The 15,173-nt window shown below is 44.2% G+C and overlaps 1 protein-coding gene across 2 annotated transcripts in view; it reads right to left on the minus strand.

Moving 5' to 3' along the window:
- Positions 1-14,452, minus strand: part of atad2b (ATPase family, AAA domain containing 2B) — a 49,070-nt gene extending 34,618 nt beyond the window's left edge. The window contains exons 1-22 of one of the 2 annotated variants that reach the window (XM_023953093.1): positions 14,242-14,452; positions 11,761-11,927; positions 11,588-11,619; positions 11,354-11,501; positions 11,108-11,207; positions 10,893-11,019; positions 10,573-10,719; positions 10,064-10,139; positions 9,884-9,985; positions 9,594-9,705; positions 9,406-9,521; positions 9,142-9,316; positions 8,928-9,016; positions 8,248-8,407; positions 7,948-8,038; positions 7,433-7,744; positions 7,085-7,232; positions 5,997-6,183; positions 5,709-5,894; positions 3,151-3,286; positions 2,176-2,369; positions 1,439-1,598 (exon numbers count right to left, since the gene is read on the minus strand). In XM_023953093.1, coding sequence (XP_023808861.1) covers positions 1,439-1,598; positions 2,176-2,369; positions 3,151-3,286; positions 5,709-5,894; positions 5,997-6,183; positions 7,085-7,232; positions 7,433-7,744; positions 7,948-8,038; positions 8,248-8,407; positions 8,928-9,016; positions 9,142-9,316; positions 9,406-9,521; positions 9,594-9,705; positions 9,884-9,985; positions 10,064-10,139; positions 10,573-10,719; positions 10,893-11,019; positions 11,108-11,207; positions 11,354-11,501; positions 11,588-11,619; positions 11,761-11,927; positions 14,242-14,340 — 3,064 coding nt within the window. In that variant the 5' untranslated portion in view covers positions 14,341-14,452. Of the gene's footprint in view, positions 1-1,438; positions 1,599-2,175; positions 2,373-3,150; positions 3,287-5,708; positions 5,895-5,996; positions 6,184-7,084; positions 7,233-7,432; positions 7,745-7,947; positions 8,039-8,247; positions 8,408-8,927; positions 9,017-9,141; positions 9,317-9,405; positions 9,522-9,593; positions 9,706-9,883; positions 9,986-10,063; positions 10,140-10,572; positions 10,720-10,892; positions 11,020-11,107; positions 11,208-11,353; positions 11,502-11,587; positions 11,620-11,760; positions 11,928-14,241 lie in introns of both variants that reach the window. The other variant, XM_023953092.1, reaches the window with a different exon arrangement.
- Between the last annotated feature and the right edge of the window lie 721 nt (positions 14,453-15,173).

Here is a 15,173-nt window from a genome sequence, read left to right on the forward strand (position 1 = left end):
CTGAGGCTCTGCAGAAGCTGTAAACACTTTTTATTTCTTCACTCCAGTGCCGGCATAGCGGGGGCCGAGGGGTCACAATCTGTCATCTTCAGCGCTCTAATTGGCCGGCCGCTGCTTAATTTCCGTGGTTCGAACGCGTGCGCGCCCTTTTCCAAATGCCCAAGTGTTTCGGAGTGTGTGGAGACGTTTGTCAGCCGAAGAGGGGTTAGAGGTCAGAGCAGATCTTTCTTCCCCACGCTCACCAACAACCAATAAACATCCCTTCTGTTTGTGCCCTTCAAAGTAAAAGCCTGTCACTGCTGGGTTCCTCCTCCAGATAAGTAGTAATTGTGACATTGAGACACACAGCTTTGACTGGAGACACGGCGTTTTTCCCGCCTGAAGTTATAGTTAGGAAGTAAAAAAGAAACTGAACTTTTAATTGACTGAGCATGTACAATGAGAAATGGACCGTTGAGGGATAATGAGGTTTTCTTTTTTCTTCTTCTTCTCACATTTGGGTCCAGCATTATAATTGTGGAGCGTCTGCGACCGGCCTCAGCGCCGAGCCGAGCCGTGAAGAAGCTTCGTTAGCCTTCATTTTTTTTTAATCCTCCTAATTGCCTTTTTACCCTTTCGTGTATCGTTTGTAGACTCTGCATTCCAACAAATGATCCGGCGCCACGCCTGCTGAGGCCGAGATACGACTTTTTCACTCTGGGCGGAAGAAATGTTCTCACAAGTTCATTGAATGAGCTCAACACAAACCGCCACAGGTTTTTAGATTTCGTCTAAAAGCGGCATAATCATAATGGAAAGACCACTGGGAAGACATCAAAAGATGACGGGAGCGGGTCTTTACAGGTCTGAAGGCCAAAAACTGGAATTAAAATCATCGTTTTACATCAATTTTCTGGTTTTCAACCTACAAATTCCTGTCCTCCACGTGCCAGAATGGTTCCCGTCATGCAAACAAGTCCAGTATTTACAGCGCTGACATATACCGAATGCATTTGTAAGCTAGTGCATGTTTGTTTCACTTCTCATTAAGGAGCCAACTTTATCCAAATAGAAAGTGCTCCAAAGGAAATGGGAAAAAAAATCTGTTTAGCATTCAAGATGTGCAATTAAACTTTCATGAATATGCAACCTTCTAGAGGGAATGCTATTTTAAGACGGGAGGGCTGCTTTTTGACACAGACAGGAGCCGTCAGCAGGAGTTTAATGGTTCCACTTCATGTGGTTTTGCTTTTTTTTTGGCTAGAAAAAACATATTCTGGTTTTAATCTGGATGGTCAACAGATTATCAAGAACCTGCAGTACGCAGCAAAAGTGTTTCCTACGAAAGGATCACATGAAACCATTTCCATAAAAATGCAACGTTTGTGGATCTCACAGAGAAAAACCCCTGAGTGATCTTGAGTGCAGAGAGGAGCACATCAGAAAATAGGAATCTCACCTCCAGGATCCTTGTCGGGATTGTACTCTAAAGCGTTGCTGCAAATGAGGTCGACGTCGACGAGGAAGTCCTTGACTGTTAAATACCGGTGGGTGTCGATCTTAGTCATGATGGTAGATAGGTCCATTGGCTGTCGAATCACTTCCAGATAATCGGAAACCTGGAAAACGTTATTTAATTAACGATCATTGCGAATGGGATTCGTGCGGCGAGGGCGTCCAGTTTCAGTCAAAACGGCGTGTTTTGAGCGTTGCATTGCAGCGCATCGCCATGTAATCAGAGTTCAAACATCTGAACTTCGGTGAAGAATTCGTGTCAACCAATCAGGAACTCATCATTGGCCCGTGACGCGTTAAGGACACGATGATGGAGTCCTAAACCAACATGGAGGAGGAGAATCTGATCGTTCTGCTTCGGAACTTTATGAAATTGTTTTTATGTGTCATCAAATTGGGTCACAGAGAGACGGGAGTACAGCTAAAAGCGTCGTCAGTTAGCTGCAGCTCCTGCAGCAGATGGTGAAGCTCACCGTAGTGGGAGAGTTTCTGAATGATCTCCTGAACCCAGACATACAGACGTGATTAGAGGTCCTCTTGTAGAGCTTTTTACAAGAAATAGACCCGATCTAGTAACTCAGGTTTTCTGGACAAAAGTGGAGCTGCCGCGTCTAAACAGAGGCAGCAGAGTTTGACGTGCAAATCGCATAAAACGTAGCATAAAAACTATGAACTCTTTACCTCTTCTATGTCAACCGGCTTGCTGAAGATGCTGAAACGCTTGTCAGTGGCCAGGCGCTTGGTAACGTCCCTGAGGAAGAGTCTCAGCTCCCGTAACGTGTTCTCCTCCTGCTCAGCCAGGCGGCGCTGTTCTTCTGCTGATAGGACTCTCTGGCCTGGAGCCTCGGCCGCCTGAAGAACCTCGCTGCACCTTTCTGCTGGGAAAAGCAAAAGAGCACTGCAGTGAAAATGGAGTAAAAACCCACTCCCATCATCTTCTGATCTATTGTCAGAGTAATTATGCTTATGCCATTTTTAGCTAGAAGGTTTTTATAAAAATCCATTTCTAGGACGTAGATTCAGCCGCAGCAGTTCGTTAGAAATTCACGTCTGAGTTGTGGGCGGGACTTTTGGCGTGGAACAACCCCGTCCCGCTTTTCCGACGAGGAAAAAGGATGGATCTATTTGTCTGCAGGTGGATCCATCAGAATGGAGCGAAGAGCTTGTGGTCCAGTCCGCCCAGAACGTTTTTTTCTGTTCCTAATTCAAACAAAATATCATAACCTTAACCTTCTTCCGGGTCAGAGCGACCCAGAAACAAGTTCACCACTGACTGCATGTATTTAGAAAATGAAAGAAAGGAAAGTAAGAAACTCTTTAATGTGCTCGGGGGAGGGGGCTATCAGGTTTCCCTAAATGTTCCCCTGCTTTCTAGCCCGGTCAACGTCACGCCCCCAAGAGTCATATACCCCACTGTGATTGGTTGGTTCGTCAGCGCAACACACAACACTGAAAAAGTGTCACTCATACAAACTGGCGGGACACATCAACATTAAACTTTCATATTAAGGCGGGGGCCGCAAAATATCATCTTGGGGGCCGCGAGTTTGAGACCCCTGATCTAGAGTCTACTCAAGCAGCAAAGCATTCTGGGACTGACAGCAGTCACAATCCTCACAGCCTCATCCTGCGGGAGAAAGAAAGCAGAGCAAGCACCTGTACTCCTGAGGCGTGGAGGCGGTCGGGCAGCTTGAACCAGCAGGAGGTCAGAGAAGAAGTTCCTCCTCTCCTCTTCTCCCAGAGGGCACAGTACGACGACCTCACCGTAAACCTTCTGAAACATGCTTCTCACCTGAGTTTTAAAGGAGAAAAACAACAACATGCGTTCGGATGACTTCTCCTTTTTCAGTTCTGGTTCAGCATCACATCATGCAGAACACATCCTGACTGATTGATTGCTTTTCAAAGTTAAGGCAGAAAGACAGAAAAATACGAGGAAGCTGCTGACAGGAAACACAGCGGAGAAGATGAATGTTTCTCTCCGAAAACAAAAGTGGAAACAGCTGGAAAAAGCTGAAACTACATGTGGTTCAAAGCAAACCACACTTTAAAGACTCCATGAAGGCAAACATCTGGGAGGCAAAGCACAGAATGACGCCTGGAAACAAAAAAACCATGAAGCTGTTAGACGTTCATGTCACAACCTGAATCAAAGCACCATCTGACAGTTGGATGTGACAGGATCAAGACCATAGACCTTTGCAGACTCTATCAGCATCCATTCTCTAAATAAAGGACTTCATTTTATGGACGTTACACTCAACTCTCAGAGTTTAACTTCCAAAAAGCTGCTTCCTTCCCCACAAACTGCTGTAAACTTCCTAAATTCATTAACTTGCTTCCGCTGAAATTAAAGAGGTTTTGGTTTGGTAAAGACGAGCCGAATTAAATGGACATTTTTTTGTGGAAATTGGATTAATTTGGATTAGAAGTGTTTGGGATGTTCCACTCAATTAGGAAAATTGTCTCCTAAAGACTTTGGTTTCCGACCACGCTAAGTAGAATACTTAAACTTTCAGCCTTTACCAAGAATAACTAAGCTGCTTCTCCTCTACTTCTGTGCTTGTTCGCCTCACAGAAAACATGAAAGAAAATGTATGAAGACAAGGAAAAGGCAAGAAGCAGCTAAAGCCCATTCAGGACACGGCAGGTTCAGCATTTTCCACACTAGAAGATGTTTCTACAGTCCTCCAAAAGGGAAAAAAAACGGAGGAAATGTGCTGAAAATGACAGGTTAGACGGGCAGAACACGCTCTGCTCGCCTGCAACAACCAAAATTACCAAAGTGCACGCCTTTGTAACCAATAGAAACGACCATAAAAAAACATTTCTAGTGTAAACAAAAGGAGAAAATACAGAAATAGTTAAATATTTACATCCAAAGCACAGTGGTTTTGTCTAAAATATAAATATTGGACACATAAACAGTCACATATTTATAATAAATTACATGTTGTGTGTCCTTGGCACAGTGTCGACAGCTTATGACACTTCAACTACAGCTATTTTGCTTTTCGTTAGTCTAAAACGGAAAAGAGTCGATCTATAGCAGAAGGCAGCCGCCGCTAAAGGAGAAGCTCTGAAGCTGGACCCGAGCCGGCGGTGTCGGTGTGAGTGGAGATGCTGCCTCTTCCCCGCTGAGGTTTGGAGCTGAGGCAGCAGCTGTCGTGGGGCTTCTCAGAGCCAGAGCACCGACGGGGAGACCACACTGCCCGCAGGACACCCGGGCCTCGAGAGATCCCCCCCTCCACAACCAGCAATGCGGGCACCATCACACGCTGAACCGCTAGAAATGCACTCAGCCCCCATCACAGTCTGGAGCGGAAGTTTGGAGACTTTCCAAAAGCAGAGCCCCCACATTTAAATACCTCCATCAAAAAGAGCCCCTCAATAATCATAGACTCATTTTTAACCCGATACAGTTTTCACATCATCCTCCAGAAAAAGCTGGAATCGCCTTAATGTCCAATTGGACAGCGCAACAGATCTTGTTTGTTTTTTCCGGTGTTCAGGGCCTCCGGGGGCCCAAACTATTGAGAGGAAAAGGGAGATGATTGCACCAAATTATCATCTGGATGACAAATACATACATGTATATTTGAACACCAGGAAATCGGTGATGTCACTAAAACTGGTCATTTCTAAACATAATCGTTAAAACAAATCCACTGTCTGAACAACTTCCTCGTAACATCAGACAGCCGGCTGCTGAATGTTCTGCATTACTATTATTATGGTCTGTGGGAACAACACATTTTTTGGGTATACCATCCTATATATCTATATATCTATATCTATATCTATATCTATATCTATATCTATATATATATATATATATATCTATATCTATATATATATATGTTTTTTTTTTTTAAATGAAGCTTTTCTTTTATTTTGAAGGCGAAGGCTCTTTTTCCGTTTCCTCTCTGGCTTGTTTCTTTCAAAAGAAACTTCCCAAATATGTTTTCTGTTAACTTTTCTCGCTTTGGGGGTTCAATTTAACGGTCGGCGAACTGGACAGGCAACTTGAAACGCGACCAGAATGAGTCGGCTGTGGTGGAGAGATTCCAGCAGTTTTTCAAAATAAAACTTCCTTTGGAATCTGACTATAAAGAAAACAAATGTAGGTGGTGTTTTTGTTTTTTCCTCTGTGGCTTAGTGGGAACTGTTCCACGGATCGGTACCGGTCCACGGCCTGACGGATGGCTACATACCTCATCAGAGAGCTTCGAGTAAGGCGTCTCCGCAGTAGCAAGGAACAGAACTGGGCTGAAAGAGGGCACATCCTGCAGCAGCGTGATGAAGGTGCTCCTCACGGTGTCGCCAACTGTGTCCCACCACTCGGAGATATGAGGCATGTACACCACACTGGGCGTGCTCCGGCGGGCCTCGCGGAAAACCTTAAAAAAACCCACAACAATCCAGTTGACCAGAGGATTTTTCCTTCCGAGTTAACCACAAACGGGAAAGCGTCGGAAAATTCCCCCCAGTCAGCTTCTCACCTGAGCGCAGGACTCCTCCGGCGTCTTGGCGCTGATGGAGTACAGAGTGGGCAAGTCCAGGCGGTGCACTGGCAGCTTGTCCAGGTGGTGCAGCAAGGCAGGGGCCAAATGGGAGCTCTGTCCGGAGCCGGGGGCCCCTGCCAGCAGCAGTCGGGGGCGATAAGACGTGGGCTGCTGAAGGGCAGAGCTGGAAGCAGAGAAGTTTCCGGTTAATCTGGAATCCTCTAGAAGAACGCAGAAAAGCCAAATGCACCTTTCAAGGCCCACTCCGATCATCTTTTGACCCATTTAGCTCCCCTGGTCTTCAAATATGGTCACGCCGTTTTTAGCAAAAAGAGTGGATGCATCAGAATGAGGCGGAACATGAAGCTAGTTGCTCGCCCAGCGTTTTCTCAACGTCACAAATGCGATTTTCAAACTGCTTTCATTTTTGTCGGCTCCGGACTCAAAATTCGAATAAAGAAATACCGGTACTACATTTTTCAGAGTATAAGTCGCAATATTTTGCATAGTTTGACATTAGGTGCGACTTGTGTTGAATAACAACCACTAGGGGGCACTATAGATGTTTCTGCTACAGAGAGCAGAAGAAGAATTTAGTGATTTGAAGAGTTGAATGGACTTGTTAGCGGTTTCTTTAGGCTATAGTTATTTAAATAACTGTTTGTGTGAGGCGTTATTAAACTAGATTCCTCCTATGTTGCAAGAAGCTAAAAAACGTTACGGTATTATTGTCATTAATTCTGTTTTTATGATTTGCTGTTCCAAATGAAATGTCCGCAGAGTGAAGAAACTCATGAGTTTTTTCCTCTTTACTATGAATTTTTGAAACTTTTACTCCAGAGAGAAATGTAGGTCAGAAAAATAAGACACTCAGAGATGCAATGTTAAGCTTAATTCTCTTTACACGTGTCAACCATCATCCCAAAAACGCCACAAGAACATGTTAAAAACACATCCTCATTGGAGTGGGTCTTTAAACTTTTCGGTTTTCAGAAGTAATTAAATCAAAATCCGTTCAATGAAGCAGAAGTTTCCTTTCACTAAGTAAACAGAGCCGTGTTTTTAAGGATGTGTGAAAAACCTACGAGGAGAAGTGGAGGAAGGTTCTGTGCATTGCAGAAGAGCAGGGCTGACTCTTTGGGGATGCAGCTGGCTGGACTTCGTAAATGGAGGCAGAGCCATCCTCATTGTCGTCGCTGTACAAATCTTCTTCCAACGGATGATTGTCATCGCCTTAAAACAACAAAAAACAAAGAAAACAGCAGGTTACATCACAAACTGTCCAGAAGGATTCATGGGGAGGAGAACAAAATGAGGCAAATGCTACAGATTAGACACAAAAACCAGAGGAAAGGGTAAAAAACAAAAAATAAAATGCATCAGCCAGCAACAGCAGAAAAACATGGCTGCCTCTGTGGGCTCCCAGATCTAACCTTGTATGTAGTCCCCGTCAGCGGGCTGAGCATGGGGGAAGACTCGGAGCAGAGCCTTCAGCACCAAGGACAGAGAGCTGTCCAGCAGAGGCCGGAGGACGGGGGACAGGGCTCGACCCGGCGGAGCCAGGGCCCTCTGGGAGGCTGGGACAATGGTCCTCATGGCCTTGCTGAAGTCGCCGGGCCCCAGGACGATAGAAGCGACGTCCAGCTTGAGTTTGACGCTGCTGCCGTAGATCTGGGGATAGCGGCGGCGCAGCGCCATTAAGGCCGCCTCCGTGCAAAGTGCTTTGATGTCGGCGCCGCAGTAGCCTGTGCGAGGCCGAGAAAGTTTACTCAATAATCTGAAAAATTCATTTTAAATTCATCAAGAAGAGTCAGTCGATACAAAACAGTCCCTCTGCAGCTTGATGAAGCCGTGTGCTATTGCCCTGTAGGTCTACATGAATAACTGGGGTTTAGGCGTGAAGCCCGACAGGAAAGGCGGCGAGCGCCCGCCTGTTCATCACTCTTACCAACACATTTTTCTGCAAGTTCATCTAGAAATGGCTCGGACAATTTGGGGTTCCAGTCTCTCGTGTGAATCTTCAAAATTTGCTTTCTGGCCTTCAAAGAAAAGACAGAAAAACAAAACCAATGATGCAAAGCGACCTGTCAGGAAAGAGTCCCACCCACTCGGAGCGGTTTATTCTGATCAATGCAGGAAAAGTAAACATATTTAATATTCCAAGAATCATCTAACAATCTTTTTGATCCGTTCCAAGAACAACAAGTGCTTCCTGAAGGAAGTCCGTGTCGTGGCGTTCAGGTCTGACCTTTTTGTCGGGCAGCCTGAACAGAAACTCCCGGTCAAAGCGTCCAGGCCTCCTGAGTGCCGGGTCGATAGAGTCAAGTCTGTTTGTAGCACCGATGACCACTATCTCCCCTCGACAGTCCAAACCGTCCATCAGAGCCAGAAGAGTGGACACAATAGAACTGGAAACCGGGAGAGGAGGGGAAAAAAAAAAAGGCTGAGACCAGCAGGGCAGCGATGTTCATGCAAAACCTTTAAATCAACAAAATAAGATCCACGATTCACACATCAAACCACCATTCCATATATCATTGTTTTATTTCATATTCATTCTATGTTTTATTCAAATTGTCTATATTTAAAAAAAAATACATTTTTAATATCTTATTTAAGTAAAATGACCGGTTAATTTTGTTCCACGGCAAAAACAAAAAAAAATGAGAACCTTCACCGACACTTTACTTTGTTTTTTTTTTACTTCCTGACGCATTCGGTTTGTAAAATTCATTATCATTCTGCAATTTTACAGCCTTAATTTCACCAACCCACATGTATTTTTTCCATAATTTAGCCTCTTTATGAAGATCGTGAATCAGGAAACTCTGACATCATGCTAGATTTTTAGGGAACATGTCACGAGTATCCGAGTATTTGGATACTAGAGCATGCAGTGTGGAACAGGTGACCCCAGCATTAAGCTACCTGTGTATCTGGTCTTGTCTACTGGACCGAACCGGAGCCAAACCGTCAATCTCATCAAAGAAAATGATGGAGGGTCTCATCAGGTAAGCCTGAGCAAAAACGCAGGAAAAAGAGTGATGCTTGGAGAGTTTGGCCTCTGCACAGAATATCAGGCCGTTTATACATTTTTACAACCGATGCTTGTTTATATTCAAACCCCTCCCACGTCACCCACCTGGTCAAAGAGCAGGCGTAGCTGCCTTTCTGATTCCCCGACCCACTTGCTGAGACAGTCGGCTCCTTTCCTCATGAAGAATGAAACCTTCCGGTTCCCCTGACTGCACTCGTTAGCCAGCGCTCGCGCCACCAGGGTCTTCCCGGTCCCCGGCGGGCCATAAAACAAACAGCCTCTACAAAGGAAGGAGCACAAACGTGAGTACTTAGCATAAAAGTCCAATTAGAAAACGATCTGAGGACAATGTCGGGGGCGGGGTTTCACCTGGGAGGTTGGATCTTAAACCTCTCAAAGACTTCCGGATAGAGAAGAGGGAACACGACCATCTCCTTTAGTGACTGGATGTGGTAACTGAGGCCTCCCACACTGTCAAATCTCACCTACACGGGACAAACGACGCATCATTTTTTCATAATCACATGACGGAGGAAGCTGATAGACTTCCCACTTACCGAATTATCGAGGTTCATGGGGTCCACGTCAGCCAAGCTGGCACCCACTTTCACTCTGTCACGAAGCACACCGCTAGCCAGGTCCTCTGCTGTCAGGTTCACGGGCAAACATCTGAGGAGGCAAATGACCTCCGATGAGGAAATCTCCAGAAGGAGCAGAAACTCAGAGTGTGGAACGGTTAGAAACATCCGGGAAGAGGATGGAAGTGACTACAACTAACTTCAGGTGGAACAGATCCATTACAGCAGCATCTGCTTAATGAGGATGGAATAAAACCCGCAGCCATCACCTGTTTCTGGCCCGGGTCATGCTCTTGCTTTTCCTCCGCTCAAATCGCTCTTCATCGGAGGAAGAGGTCGTGTCACTGCTGTGAATGGCGTGTTTCTTCACTCTGCACGGCAGATGGTTATTCTGATAAAGTTAGAAGAACTTGGTGAGTTCGGTGGTCGTGATGAGCAACTCTCGTTACCTTATATGGCTTCTTCGCGCTGGCGATCGGTGTGTGTCAAAAAGGGAAGGATTGCTTTGTTTTCTGTTGACGGGCTCTGTGACAGAGAGGGTAGTGGTTACAAGCTGACAAAAAAATACATCACTTCAATAAAGTCCCACTCCGATCGTCTTTTGGTCTATTTTTAAAGTTAAAAATTAGAAGTATGCCGGGTTTTTTTTAGCCAAAAATCCAAAAACATGTTGTTTTCTTGGACATAGTTTCTGCAGAGAAAATTTGCCTCCGAGTTGTGGGCGGGACCGCTGACGTGGAGCAAACCCCCGCCCCCCTTCCCCTCCCCGTTGCTGAGAGCTCAACGCAGGGAGATTTTTTTCTACTTCACAAATAAGCTTTTTTTATTTAAAACATAATAATTTTGCCTGCTCCTTAAATTTCTTTAGATACTTCCTTCATCTGCAGAGATATGCCACAAAAATATGTTAAGAACAGCAAAAAAAAATGAAAAAAAGGTTAGGGCAAAGAGTGTTCACCTATAGGAGGCGCCTCGTATCTCTGCACCGTCTTGCGCTGCCTCAGATTATAAGGCCTGTCGTTTTCTTCTGCTTCCTCAGCTTCATCCCCTTCATCATCTTCATCGTCCTCCTCTGCATCTTCCTCTTCTTCTTCACCATGAGACTCTTAAAGTTAAAAGATGCTGTTAAAAATTAATTTACAAAGAAACAAAAGCAGCTATATCTTGGCTGCAGTTACCATAAGCGCCACTAGAGGTCGTCACATCAACACATAGGATCTTGAAAGATAAAAATGTTCACAGCTATGATTTAAGAAGAATGTAGTAATAAAAGAAGACCTTCTGTCCCTTCCTCTTCTTCCTCCTCCTCCGTTTTCCCCATGACTTTGTGGTGTGCGGGCATGTTGAACGTGCACCGCCGCATAGACTTCCTGCGCTTCACCCGGGAGTACATATCCATGTTTTCCTGCAAGAAGGGGACTTTGATGCCATCGCCCATGTTCACCCGACCACATCAGGCGGCGGTGCGTTTCCAGCAGCGGCACTGCGCTCACCTCCTCCGTGTCTCTGGTCCACATCCGCAGGCGCTCCACTTCCCGACTCTGCCTGATGCTGGTGATGTTGTCCATCTCCTGGAGAACCGCCTCAGCCGTGCTGCGTTCACACAAGGCCAGGCAGAATGTCAAAATAAAAGCATCTTAAATGTTAACTGTCAGCTCCTGTTTTATATATATATGCAAAGTTAGTGGGAGCAGATCAGACATGAAGTCCTTCGGAGGAGTGGAATTGGTGGAGTGTACCTGTTCACCAGCTGGTCAAACAGCAGGCTCTGATTGAGGTGTTCAAACTGGCTCTTCTTCACCCGGCAGCTCCTCTTCAGCTCCACATGGCCGTTTATATGCGAGTGATCTCCACCTCCGCTGTCCTCACTCCTGCGACTTCTAAGAGCTGTGGCATCAGAGACGATGTTTTAACGGCATTCTATCCAAATTGGCATAAATGAAAATAATAACATGCTGAGAAAACTGCATTACCGTGCCCATTTTGCATTATGCGAGAGGATAGCCTGGAAGAAACCAGAGAAAACTATTTTACTGCAACTTCATTTACGCCCTTAAATAAAGAAGGCAGGGGACGTAAAAGTGCAAATCAATATACAGCAGCCTAAAAAGTTTAAAAGCGTTCCGATAAAACGTGAAAGGCCGACCTGGTGCGGTACGTGGGAATGTCCCAGCTGACCCTCTGGCCCTTTGCCTGCGGCGACGGCGAAGTGTCGCTTGAGCTTCGCTCGGAGGCCGTCTGCCGACGCGTCCGTTTGGAAGGCGGCCCCAACCGCGGGCTGCTGGGACTGCTCGCATCGCTGCCGGGTTCCTTCTGCACAAAGACCAGCAGCAATCAGGAGAGGAAAGACAGAACTCTGCATAAATCAGCAGAAAATGTCTGCATGTTTAGGAGGAAATTCACAAGATAATTACTAAATGTGACCAAATAACCAGTTTAGGTCTGCAAACGGATGCTCTGGAGACACATGTGGCTTCTTTATCTCTCTAATCCTTTGAATAAATAAAACATTACTTCAGTTTTGTCATTTATGTTTACATTTTAAATTTGAGGTGGTGCTACATTAGTACATTAACGTGCGTTTTGCTAACATTACACTAAAATCCAGCGATTATCTGTGCTTGATAACTCCTCTTAAATTCAAACATGATGGTAAAAAGCTGAATGTACAGTCAGAACTGTTCATTAAGGAAATATCTTCTGCTACACAAACGTGTCTAGCTGCTGCTCAGAGACAAAGTTTTTATAAAAATGCATTTAAATGTATTGATTTTTTTTTTTTTTACTAGGTTCCTCACCACTGCTGTTTTGTTTATATTCAATTGTAAAAGGCGAAAAAGGATGAAGGTGCATCAAAGACATGAGAGAAACTTCCATGTTTAGCTTTCTTGCATGTTTATTCAAATAAATCTGCTGCAGAAAGAAAGTAACTTGTAAGTACCAGTACTGCTGTCTAAAGTAAAATAAATTAAATTAGTTTGATACAGACCAATATGACCCTGCTACAATTACATTAAATATTTAAAAGCTTAAAAGCCACAACAACAAAGTGTGTTTTTCTGAACCGCAAAGTGGAGTCCTGTGGCTCTCGCTGGGGTTTTTCACCACAAAGAAACCGGACCAAACAGCTCCTTTAGCCAAAAAACCTGCAGACCACTGGTTCAAGGGGATATGGGAGTTGAAATAAATAAAATAAACCTTATGTTGGTGCAATACAGGTTACCACCAGTCTGAAAGAGGTGTTTTAAGTTAAAGTCCCGTCAGCTGTCATGCACCAGCTGCAGGCACAGGAACCATTTGATATGTTAGCCCTTCCTTCAGAAAAAAGTCCAGCACTGGCCACACGTATTCAGAAAATGTCAAGCAAATAGACACTTTCTTTTAAGGGATTCACCTTTTTAGCTTAGCCCACATTATTGCAGTATTGGCTGACTGATTTTGTGCGGTGTGAATGGGGTGGGGGAGTTTATATTATTTATTTGTTTATGTAAATACTTGGAGATGTTCTGCAGCAGGAAAAACGGGCATATAAATAAAGTTGCATTTGAATTTTCCCAATGAAAACTGCATTATTGTTGCTGGTGCCATCCTAGATCAGCAGTTGTCTTTGAGAATCCATGCTAAAACTGACAAACTATCATTTTCCATGAAACTATGCACATGTTGTGGGTTTTTATTCACTTCTTTGTGTCATCCATAGCCTCCCTTGGGGTCCTCAGTGTTAGCCCTGAAGCGTTGGAAACTTCTCAAAAAGCAAAAACAAAAACTTGTCCAACTTGTTACTGTGTTGGCTAATCAACAGCAGCTCCTGTTAGTGGAATCTGTGCAAAATTGTGATTTTAATCGGATTGGTGGCGAAAATGTGCAGGCGCAGCAGACGCTTCTGTCTTTCATAATCTCGGTGTTTACATTCTGAAACAAAGACTGACATCGTGCAGGTCAGACGACTTCAAAACAAAAGCTTTCAGGAACAGACTAACTAAACGAGTCCTCCGCGAGTTTGAAGCGCATGATTATGGGTCAAAGAAAATAAAAATAACTATTTGTTGACTTTTAGTAGATTTACAACAGAAAAGTTCACCAAGTTCAGACTTGCTGAATGCGGGACTCGAGCCAGCCAACTGTTGTGAACCTCGGACTCCCTTCCCCCACAGTTAGACAAGCTAATGGTCGAGCTAGCAGCTGTCCAGAAAGCCCGTTTAAGTTCCCGTTTCTCCATTATTCATGGTTGGAAAAACGGTGGTGCTCAAACATCTAAGTGTTGCTAAATACGGTTCGTCGTTTGGTTTTATTTCACGGGCTAATTTAGGAGACATCGGTGAAACAAATCAGCTGGGGGAAATTGCCAAACACAAAGGGAACTCAACTTGGGGTTAGCCAAGAAGAGTTATAATAGCTAGCTTGCATTTTTGACAGCTGGACAACAAGTGACACCCCCGAAACTGGACCGCCCCGGGTCTTTAAACGTCTACCTGCGTGACTGCGCGGGTGTCAGTGTGACTTCTGCTCGAATTTGCCCGTAAATGAGCCGATAGTTGAAGCTGCTGGAGGCCAGCGCTGCATTCAAGCTAGCCGGCTAGCAAGCTAGCTCGCCGGCAAAAAAAAGAGAGGAGAGAACCCGGCTTACATGATCCTCGGAGTTTCGCTCGGCTCTCGACGACGACCTCGTCCTGGAGGAGATAAACGGGTCGCATCTCACCCGAGAGTTTTTCCTCGTATTGACCATGTTTGCCCCCGTGGACGGTTCTCTCTGAATCTGTCCAAACGCCGCTTCACTGAGCGCAGCATCGAGGCGCCATTTCTTCCTGCTAGTATCTCTGCCTATCTCTCTTCCCAACTCGTTGAGTCTTTCGGCAGGTGCTTTTATTTTGATGATCTTCAGTTTACAAACTTCAATTAAAAAAAAAAAGATTCAAATCAGTCTGATGGACTCTCCTGTGAATCATTTTATTTCTTTAAAAAGGAGCTCATTTGAAAAGTTTTCAAAGGGGCTAAAATGTTCAAAATACATTTCAGAACACATACTTTTATTTTGTAAAAAACAAAAACAAACACACAAAGTAAAACATTAAAACTGACAATAAAGATTAAATTAATTTAGAAACATTTTAATAGACATTCAGAAAGATGAAAACCCATTCTGATGTTGACACAAATTAGAAAACACTTTAAAATGTGCAGGAACAAAATACATTTGTTATTTTAATGACACGCCTGAATATTAATTAAGTCAAATAAAAATTAGCTCCAAATAAAGCGTTTTTTACTGAATTACTTTCATAGTGAGCGTTTCCGGGTCAAATGAATAAATATTCACATATTACACCGGGTATTTACATTTAGATAGATTTGTCTTTTTACAGAATAAATGCAAACTAAGAAAAAACAAAGAAGAGAAAAAAAATGGAATCAGTTTATTCCAAGTCCCAAGAAATAATACAAAAAAACATTTTCATAATCAGTAACTTGTTCAAAATTACATCATTCCCAACCTAAACTTGGAAGAGATTAAAAAAGAGAGATATTAGCAAAATATACAATAATCAAACCTTTAAACGA

The sequence above is a fragment of the Oryzias latipes genome, chromosome 24 (assembly GCF_002234675.1).
Source record: "Oryzias latipes chromosome 24, ASM223467v1".
Lineage (NCBI taxonomy): Eukaryota > Metazoa > Chordata > Actinopteri > Beloniformes > Adrianichthyidae > Oryzias > Oryzias latipes.